The 10,696-nt window shown below is 36.5% G+C and overlaps 1 protein-coding gene across 1 annotated transcript; it reads right to left on the bottom strand.

The window, feature by feature from the left end:
* Positions 1-704: 704 nt before the first annotated feature.
* Positions 705-1,913, bottom strand: LOC145796152 (protein FAR1-RELATED SEQUENCE 5-like). The gene is made up of 4 exons (XM_082881178.1): positions 1,628-1,913; positions 1,290-1,438; positions 1,071-1,169; positions 705-962 (listed from the first exon to the last, which is right to left on the bottom strand). The coding sequence occupies exons 1-4, from the start codon at positions 1,911-1,913 to the stop codon at positions 705-707; spliced, it is 792 nt and encodes a 263-aa protein (XP_082737304.1).
* Between the last annotated feature and the right edge of the window lie 8,783 nt (positions 1,914-10,696).

The raw sequence follows: 10,696 nt of genomic DNA, 5'->3' as shown, positions 1-10,696 counted from the left end.
AAAATCGCAGCAGCAAAGGGGCAAACAATGTACAAAAAATGTAATATCAATTGCCAAAGTTATTAAAATAAGTTGACTACACATTGGACTATTTAATTGTTCAGAATATTGAAATCCAATGTCATATCCAGATAAACCTTCGTCTACTGAATGGAATGTTGGTTGACCATAATAGCGCTGAGGCATTGAATTTGGCACACAATTTGGCACTACATACATATTTTGCAAATCGTTTTCCTACAACAAGGGCATTATTATAGTAGGGTTGACAATAAGTCATAGAGTGTCATATTATACCGACAACAAAATAATAAAATTTGAAACTAACACTCAGTTGACATGTGGGATACATCAATGGAGAAGGAATTGAATTACCACCCATTGTAACAGATGGATTAAGAGGCTGAAGAGGAGGAACATGTTGATGAACACAGACATCTCCTCCAACAAATAATGGTGAAGGTCTAACAATTGGACCTGCAATAGATTGTGAAGAAGCCAAGGTATTAGCACGGGATTTTTTTTTTCGAGTTCGCTACAAACGCCGTTTCAAATCCACATTTTACTCTCCTTTTGCCCTTACTAGTTGTCGTCTTTTTCTTCAAGCCTCTTGATTACATGTCATCTTCGCAATCTACTTCAAAACTTTGGGTTTCATCCTTATTACGTACTTCATTTTCAGCAGCAAAATGAGCACTTAACTTCTATTCAACATTTGCACCTAATGTAATGAGTTGTGCAATTGCCAAATCATAGGTTTCTTCAGTTTCAGCAACTCTACATGCTATTGTTCTAAAAGCGGTCATCAATGTCTTATACCGTGAGGCTTGTTGGAATTTTACATCAACTTGAATGTCATTCCCCATAATATCCTTCACAGTTTTAGCTTTTGCTTGTTTGGACCACCTCTTTGCAATGTATTGTGAAGGAACCTCTTTCATTTTCAATATGTCTCTTATAACCTTCAAAGAGTGAGAACACAAAATTCATTTCCTTTCATACTTTGTACAACTACAACCCAAAGAGCCATCCCTCTCCATCTTCACTTTCCTTGCATGTTTCCTACCAACATCAACAACTGTGAAAATTGTACTAGCCTTGCCATATTCAATTACTTTTATGTCCAATTCAATGGATTGAAAGTACTCATTTTGAAATTCCTCAAAAATCTTTTTTGTGTACACATTACCCATTTGAATTAACATTCTTATAGTCACTTTCACCTTTGGCAACCTTTGGTACAAAGCATATCCTGCTTCTAACTCTTTGTATCACTTCTCATAAAGTACCCTTTCGAAATGCATGAAGAATTCATTTAAATTAAAATCAGAACGAATGTAATTCTTCAAAAAAGCATTAAAAGATTCACTAAGTTGTGTGGTACTCATTCCTGCAGCCCATGTTGATCTAACATATGGCCAGCCCCATTTTTCTTTCACTGCAAAAGTCAATTTCAACCAATTGTTATCATGCGCATCATATTTATCAAGCATTTCAGTCCACTCTAACTTCTATTGATTTTGATATTCAATGTCAAACAGGAATTTATTTAATACACCCTTTACTCCCTTATCTTGGAATAAACAATTAACATGTTCTAATGCATTTTGCATCAAATGCCAAGTACACAATCGGTGACTTGTGTCAGGCATAATAATAGGTATGGATTTAGCCATTGCAGCATCATGATTAGTGAACAAAGTTTTTGGTGCCTTTCTTGACATAGCCTCTAGAAAAGTTTGAAACAACCATACAAACGATTCGGCAGTCTCATCATACAATAAGGCTGCACCAAATGTAACTGTTTCCCTATGATGGTTGAATCCCACAAAAGATGCAAAGGGTCTATGTTCTTTGTTTAACTTGTAAGTCGTATCAAATGTGACAACATCACTAAATTGGGCATAATCCATGATCATTTGTGCATCGGCCCAAAACATATTCGTAATTTGCTCCTCATTATCTAATTGGAAAGCATAAAATAAAATAAAATAAAATAAAAAAAGGATTCTGCAAAGATTTTTCTTTGAAGTATTGCAACACATTGTCTACTTCCCTATATACTAAACTTTATTGTCTTTTGGATCTCAAATAATTTTTTTGATCTAATTTCATAAACCCAAGACGTTGTCTACCACCAGCTTCCCCACCCATGAGTTCAAAAGACTGGCCTAAACGAAGATTAGATTGTGCTGCCAATTCTAACTCAATTACTTAGGTAGCTGATATCGTTTTTTGTGACGGCAACATATGGGCACACTCGGGTGATACAAGATCATGGTTGTACTTTTCTTTGAAATCAGTCACAACAAATTTCTCTATACACTTGTCTAATTTAACATAAAGTCGAGCCTCATAACCAGTCCTAGTTTCAGCTCTAGGGCTTTCTGACAATGGATCTCGCTTGTCAACCTTCCGAAATCCCTCCTTATTGCAAACAAAAAGTCTAAAAATAAGTTGGTTAGTAAATTTGTTCTTCCTAGAATAATCCCTTCTTATGCTAAACCCCATTCTTCCTCCATATGCATTATAAAAATCATACGCACATTGTTCCAAATCAAATGCCATTCCCTGTTTTGGCTTCCAAGCACAATCATTCTCAATTTCCATATTTATATTAAAATGAAACTGAAAAGCCATATAAATCAGTTTAATTATTTTGGCACCAAGAACAAACAGGAAAAACAAGACACTATTAATGTTAAATTATTTTGGCACCAAGAACAAAGACACTGTTAATGTTTATGACTCAATTTAATTATCAAGTTTAATTAATATTTATGAATCAGCTTAATTAATGTTTAAGAACAAATCAGTTTAATTAATGTTTATGAATCAGTTTAACCAAGCAATGAAAGGCAGACAGGAAAACCAAACAGGAAAAATAAATGTTTATGAATATTATTCTGATGCTGCCAAATCCTCCATATGCATTATGAAGTCATTAAATCATATTATCTATATTATTTTGATGCCTCCAAATCCCAAAGAATTTACAACAGACTGGGAACTTCAAAGATAATGGGGAAAACCCACACTATTGACTTGGATTCATATTATTCAATCAAACACTTGATTTAGATCATAGACAATCATATTATTCAATCAAATCTTCCAAATATATATATAGTTGGTTCAATCAATATAGTTGGTTCAATCTAGTATGTAGTGGACACATCAAACCCACTTCATAAAATTTCAAAGCTATTTCTCACAGATATTCTAGAGCTATTTCACAAATCAAACCCAAATATTTCTGGTAATCTTTTTTGATAATTACAATTATTTTAGAGCTCTTGATCAGTGAACAAAAAAGATTACCAAACTATCGAAAATAAAATGATTTTGCCACATTTAGCTTTAAAATTATCACATTTAATTTGTGGATGAAGATTACCAGAAATATTATTAAATAATTTTATAAAATTATCACATTTGATTTGTGAATATAATATTTCTGGATGAAGATTACCGGAAATATTACCAAAAATATTATCACATTTTATCATATTTGATTTGTAAATTATCCTTGGATGAAGATTACCAGAAATATTACCGAAATCTGAGAGAAAGAAGTGATCTCAACAAAGGTAGGTCACCAGTGCCGGTGAGTTCGGTGGAGAAGAAGCAGGCTGAGTGAGAGTGAGTGTATACTTTGAACTCCTCTGTATAAGCGGTGGATTGGGTTTAGGCATGGGTTGCCATCGGGAGTATGTCGCCGTCGGGAATGGTCACCGATGAGGATCGGTTCGGTGAAGAAGAGTGAGGCTAAGTGAGAGTGAGTGAATGTGTCAATTGTGTAGGTATAGCAACGGGTAGGAAATTTACTGAATTTTAATTTCATATTTTTCATTTTTCTTTTTTTTAACCGTTGGATTTGCAATGGCTGATCTCAGCCGTTACAATGAGGAAATGAAGGAGGATCCTCAAGGAGAGGATCTGAACTCCCAATAAAGTACTCTCAAATCCTCTTCCCTCCCCATGTCTCAAGTTCGACACTCTTTCGACTAACTTTTTAGGGGTAGTGTAATTAGTTAGGAGATTAGTTTTAAGTTGTTATTATCACAGCACTTGGTGTGGGTTCAATGCTCCCCCACTACGCGAGTTCTAATTTAAACGAAACTTGTCTTGAGAGGTCGAGACAGGTTCCCAAGTTATAGTCTCCTAACTCGGAACGGATAATAGGACACCTTGATGATCTCTACAAGAAACGTTGCCCTGAACCTGCGGGAGAGTGGGAAGATTTTCATATAACAAAAAAAAAAATCCTCATCCCTATTTAGTTTTGGTTCATAAATATAGAGAAATTTTTTTTTTAAAAAAAAGTAAAAATATATGTAAAATATAATTATATATTATTTTTATTTTTTTTTCAAATCTCTTTTCAAATTCATAAATCAAACACAAACTTAATGTTCTTATTATATTTCCATATTGACACTTAATATTTCATTTTAAAACTCCAAAGCAATGAGACTAATAATTTTAATTAATAACTACAACTTTGAAGCACCACCTAAAGCATTGAATAATTTCACCATTTCTTTTTGTTGGGTACACAATATTGTTCTTTACGACTGCTTAATAACAGGCCTACTTATAAACATGATGTTTTAGAAAAGACTTAAGTAAAGCCTTCATTTATGCCAATCGATTAAAAAAGTGAAAGTCAATCCAACAAGTTGTAATTGTTAGGTTCTCATGGATTTGGGTTGCAAGAGTTTTATCGTGATGAAGGAATTATTAGATACAAACTAGCGCTCTCTACAATTACACTAAAAATAGTGTGATGCTAAATATGATAAGAATATAAGTAAAATCTTCGCAATCACTAATTGATTTTTGAACAAATAATAAGCTTTGTTTTGGTTTAGTGGTTATATAATACCGTTTATGATATAAAATTTTGGGTTCAATTTCTATGGAGAGGAGTTTGATAGCATTTGTGATGGTGTTTATTTCTTTCTTATTATGTGGGTTGTATCTAAGTACTAGTGGAATGGTTGTTATGCTTGTTGGTAGAAATGGCAACGGGTCGGGTCGGGTCAGGGCCGGGGATTACACTCCCCATTCCCGATCCCCGAAGGCAAAAAGATCCCTGTCCCCGCCCCTGCCCCTGCCCCTAGCCCCGCTTCCAATCCCCGATGGGGAAACCATTACCCCCTCACCCTTGCCCCTTACCAGGGATCGGGTTTTCCCGACCCCAAAATATCCCTAACTTTTTTTTTTCTTTTTTGAATTTTGTTCAACACAAGAACAAAAAATAAATAAATAAATAAATCTGTTTTATGTTTCATCATCATCATCAACAACAATTTGAGCATGATACATATATAAATCTGAACATAATGGTGGAGGAAAAAATAAATCTGTGTTCTTATCTATATGATATATATACAAATGAAATTAAAATATATATACATTTTTACCCATTTCCTCAAATTGCACACCCAGATTTCATTCACAAGAAACCCAACAGTAATGGAAACAAAAACATACAAGAAACCCATCTCATCACAGCTACAGAGATAAATTGAGGTATAAAGCAACAAGAACAATAAAAAAAAATAAAAATACAAGAAGCCGAATCCCCTCCAAAAAAAAAAAAAAAAACAATACAGTATCTGTGAGAGAGAGAGAGAGAGAGAAAGATTCATTTCTTTCAATTTCTATAAACAATTAAATACAAAATCAGTTAGTTTGTACAACCAATATTATGTAGATCAAAGAGATATGAAGGAGATCAAAGAGATCCAAGGAGATTAGAGAGATCAGAGAGCGATGAAGGAGATCGAGGATCTAGCGGCACAATAGGCATGAGGAGTAAGATCCAAGCCACGTGAGGTAGATCAAAGATAGCAAACTGCGACAAGGAGAGAGATGAAGGAGATCGACGGTGAGGAACTGGTAATACGGTGGTTGTCGGTGTAGATCTGTGCGATTTACCAATGGAGATCGAGAGAGAAAGAGAGAGGGAGTGAATCAGTGAGAGACAACAACCCTAAAATAAGAACAAAACAAAGAAACATATATATATATATATATATATATATAATATAGAGGGGTAAAATAGTAATTTTACTTCGGGGACAAATGGGGACGGGGATAGGGCCAGGCCAGGGCTTGGACACTTATCACCATCTTCAGCCCGAAACTAACCGGGAATTGATTTTCAAATACCATCCCTGCCTTATCGGGGGTATTTTCGGGGAAAATCCTCTCAAATCGGGGTCGAGGGGATGGGTCTCCGTCGGGTCGGTTTCAAATTGCCATCCCTACTTATTGGTTTCGGCATAGTGGGCTCTTTACCTATTGTGGACTTAATCTGTATGATGATATAACATTTTGAGTGAATTATAGTCCCTGTAGTTAGAGTTTGTGTTACTTTGATCATTGACCTTTCAATTGTGATACATTTGATTCTAAATTTTGAATCTCGTTCCAAATAAGAATAATTGAAAACATTGTTACTCCATTTCAAGGATAAAATCATCAATTGGATAAAGTATAAACTAGTGTGACAAAAATAAATGTCAAAAAATTATTTTAAAATTTTAAAAATTATTTGTACTCACCAAAGATAAAATTATATAAAAATGATAATTCTTTTGCATTTTTTTTATTTATTTATAAAATTAATTTTTAGTATTTGTTTAGATGATGATCATATAATGGGTAGCTATTTTTGTTGATATTTTTGGATGATTATCGTGTAATAGATGGTTGTATTTGTTGTTACTAATATTTTTGGATAGTTATCATGTAATAGATGGTTATTAGACTTTTAATTTATAATTGATATGTTTAATATATGAAATATTTTTAGTTTTGAGTTTTTTTTTATTTAATGACATCAAAATTATTGTCATGTTAGACTTTCGAAAAAATAAAAACTAATTTAACGAAAATAAATATAAAAAAAGTATTTAAAAAAATTATTTGTACCCTCTCAAAAGATAAAATTACATGAAAATGATGTATTTTTAATTTTTTTTTACCAATTTAATTTTTAATTTTTGAGAAATTTTTTCTAAAAATAGATACTAAAAACCAAACCAAACATAATTTCATAACAAAAAACATTCCAACATTATTCATTAAAAAAGAAGCCATTATATTAACCAATACAAAATAAGTTGTATGACGACTTTGTCCTTCGAATATCTTTTAAATGAGATTCAAAATTTAATATTAAATGTATCATAATTGAAATGCCAGGAATCAAAGTGATACAATTCCAAACTATAGAAACTGTAATTCGCCCTAACATTTTTTATACTTATAAATCAAAAGCAACCCTTTATTTTCTATGCCACTTAAGTGAAATACAAAGAGTAATGCATATATAAAGGTATTCAAAATATACTTTTGAATTTCTTAATATGGATGTTGATTTTTGACCACACTACCAAACAGGTACTCAGCTGGAGAACACCGACAGAATAGATTGCGCCCGAACAACCTGTCATGGAAGGATAAGACTTCAGCGGTGGTTCGTCCACCCGAGGGCACTCCGATGATCAAGTCAGTACTCGATTATCTCTCAAAGATGGCTAATAGTTCTTAACTCACTAGCCAGAATACAAAAAACGTACCTTAGACCCACGAGGGTGCCTTACTTTTATAGCCAGCACTGACCTGATCCCCATAGAAGCCCAACTTTAATGGATTCTGGCTCAATGCTTATCTTGGACTCTCAAATAGATAAAGATAAACTCCCTAGGAGCCTTATTCTTATCCAGACTAAGGTCCTCCCCCATTCTAGGACTCTTGACCCTTATTCGTTCATCTCGGATCCCAGTATCTCCGTAGACAATCTCAGCCTAACCGAGATCAAATCGGCGCCATGACCACGACATGTGGCACCTCGGCTGACACTTCGGTGCCACCTTGGCCATGTGTTGTCATCTACAAAAATATGCCCCCACAACTACCCTCTAAGTTCTATTACCTTGGCATCTGAGGTGATGGAACATATACCGTTTATCTACATAGCATGTCGGCTAAAAACTTACTTTTAAACCTTAATTACCGATGTCATCACACATCGGCTACATCTGTCCAAGATTGAAGCCTGTTTTACTAATGCCAAAAGACCAAGAACTAGGTTTTTTATGTTCTTTAACCGAGATCGTCCTCCTAGCCGAGGTATTTGCTTCATTTAAATCAAGAACTCCAAAGGTTCTATCTACACATAAGCTGTCACGTACGGTTTCTCAACCGTTTTCACCATGCGTATTCTCCTCATTGATCCGTACCTGACACGCACCATTAGGTCACGTCGCTTTTGCGCGCACCGCCTAACAGGCACGTCGTCCAAGGCATATTCATTATGGTTTTGCCGCCTTTTTGTGTTTTAACAAAACGTCTTCCCTATTTCCATCTTTTCACTTTTCGTTCCTTGATTTCTCTCAAGCTTTCTCTCTCTAAAGTTTCTTGCTTCCAAACCACCATTTCCTAATTTCTCAAACTCTGCAACTTGCTCCGTTTATCCCCTCCGGCGAAGCATTCACCGTTCCGTTCCATTCACTATCACTGTCTGACTCCGACATACCTCATACCGGCGTCATTCTCTTCGGTAAGTCACTGTTTTCCCTATTTTCAATCTTTGATTTAATTCAAACTCTATTGCGTTGTCTATTGCCATTGTGAATCTGTTCGTGCTTTTGAATCTTTGCCTGTGTTTTGAATTTCATCATTCGTGTGTTGAGCATGTTTGTTTGCGACTCTTTGTTGAATCTATCTCTGGGTATATTTATACTCATTCTACTCACACACTCTCCATCTTGCCATTGTTCTTGGCTTTGCACATCTGCACATACTTCGTACGATGTTCTTGAATTTCTATTGATTTTCTTGATTCTGAATCATCATTTTCTTTTCTTGCTTTATTTCCATATTTTTGCCTTCATTTCTTGTTTCTGTAGACCTAGGCCTGGGATTTGATTTAGAATCCTATCCCTTAGGAAAACCGAACCAAAATCCTCTTAGATCCTCAGAAACCTTTATTCCAGTGCTCTCTAGGATTCAGTCGAGGTCCTCTAAACCCACACAAATCACTTTCTTCTAAAATCTTGCATCCTCCCCCTTTAACTGACATCATGGGTATGTTTAGGTGGAGGATGGACACCCCAAAAAAGCTTCAGTACTTTAGGCAAGAGTTCTCCATCCCTGCCAATGTCCAACTCAGGTTGGCAGGGGAGGAAGACTCCATCATGCCCGATGACAACTCCATGCCCTTCCAGTAGTTGCTTTTATAGAGTGCGGGTTTAGGTTCCCTCTAAACATCCTTTTTCGAGAAGTCTTACACTACTATAAGCTCAACTCGATGCAATTGGCCATTAACTCCTATAGAGTTATTAATGGTATCATTACTTTAGCTAGCCGAGAAAACGCTAGGATAACCCTAGCCGATATCCAATACTGTTATACCATGTGTAGCCTAAAATAAAAAAAAGGCTACATCTATTACCTTAAGCCGAGATCCACAGAATACAAACTCATTGCCGACCTCCCAGACTCCAACAAAGGTGCTGGAGATGACTATTTTATCGTCTCGGGCAACTAGGAGTTCCCACCTGATGATGACCTCCACCTCTACCCTTTGAGTCGAACGGTCTTTAAAAAGGGTAATGGTAAGAACCAAATGTTACTTTACTTGTTTTCCAATCTTTATTACTTTGTTCTTTTCATATGTCCTAATGTTCGTTTTTTGCACTTACAGCTCTTCCTCAGCCACCAAAAGACTTCTGCAAAACCTTCTACCTCAGTAAGGATTTCAATATGCTGCTAGATTTACCAGTGAATCAGCGCAAGGCCCCTTTGCTGCTCAACTACATCTCGACCTAAGAATCCACCTTGCCTGATGTCCCCAAGAAAAGCAAGTCTCCACCTTCAATAACAACTTCCCCCACTACTTCATCGCCAAGGCCTGACCAAGCATCAACCTTTGACCCAGCAAAGCAGTCGTCAACTTCTGCTCCACAACTAATTCCTCATTCCCAATGCTAACGCCGTTGCCGAGTTCCCATCCTTGCTCCTGCAGGCAGAACTCGTAGCCGAAAATGCCAATCCTCTGAGGTGTCAGCCTACGATCCAACAAACCTGCCTACTACACTGCCAACAATTTGCTTTGGTACCAAGGTCACTGTCGCCGCCACCGCTGACGAGATGGGGAGCAATAAGGTCGTAGTCGAAGACCTTTTGGCCGACATCCCAAGCATTGTGACAGTTCAGTCTTCCCCATCACAGTCCCAGCCAAAGGCCAAGCCAAAGAGGTTGAAGAAAGTCCAAGCAAAGGCAACAGTGACTCAAATTGATTCTGAGGACACCTTGCCGATTTCAAAATTGGCCGAGGCTGAGAAAATAATCCCTCGACCGACAAAAAGCCAGTTGAGGTTGAGGCGTCTGACCCACCTCGATCCAAAAGGCCGAGGTCCAGCGGCTCCTCTGACCCTTCTGTTTTCCAAGCCAATGCTCCCTGGAATCCACCAATTATGGTCAGAAACCGACCACTTCTAGCTGGGGAGAGTGCCTTTGACAGCCTAGAGGTCGGTGCTGCCACATCCACTACTGCTCTACTCCTAGCCGACCTCAACCGAATGGCCGAGCTTACCGAGTATGAAAATTACACTATGATAATGCAACGTTGTGTCTTGGTAAGTCCCAACACTTGTAGCTTTTTACCTAGCTTTTA

This window comes from Camellia sinensis, chromosome 7 (genome assembly GCF_055761805.1).
Source record: "Camellia sinensis isolate YWXY chromosome 7, ASM5576180v1, whole genome shotgun sequence".
In the NCBI taxonomy this organism is placed as follows: Eukaryota; Viridiplantae; Streptophyta; class Magnoliopsida; order Ericales; family Theaceae; genus Camellia; species Camellia sinensis.
The sequence above is the reverse complement of the archived record's forward strand: the minus strand, read 5'-3'. Positions and strand labels throughout refer to the sequence as shown.

Coding starts and splice junctions, on each gene's coding strand:
- LOC145796152 (XM_082881178.1), bottom strand. CDS start 1,913: ATGGATTATGCCCAATTTAGTGATGTTGTCACATTTGATACGACTTAC. Junction 1,439..1,627: donor TGACACAAGTCACCGATTGT/GTACTTGGCATT, acceptor TGACTTTTGCAG/TGAAAGAAAAATGGGGCTGG. Junction 1,170..1,289: donor TCTTCATGCATTTCGAAAGG/GTACTTTATGAG, acceptor TACACAAAAAAG/ATTTTTGAGGAATTTCAAAA.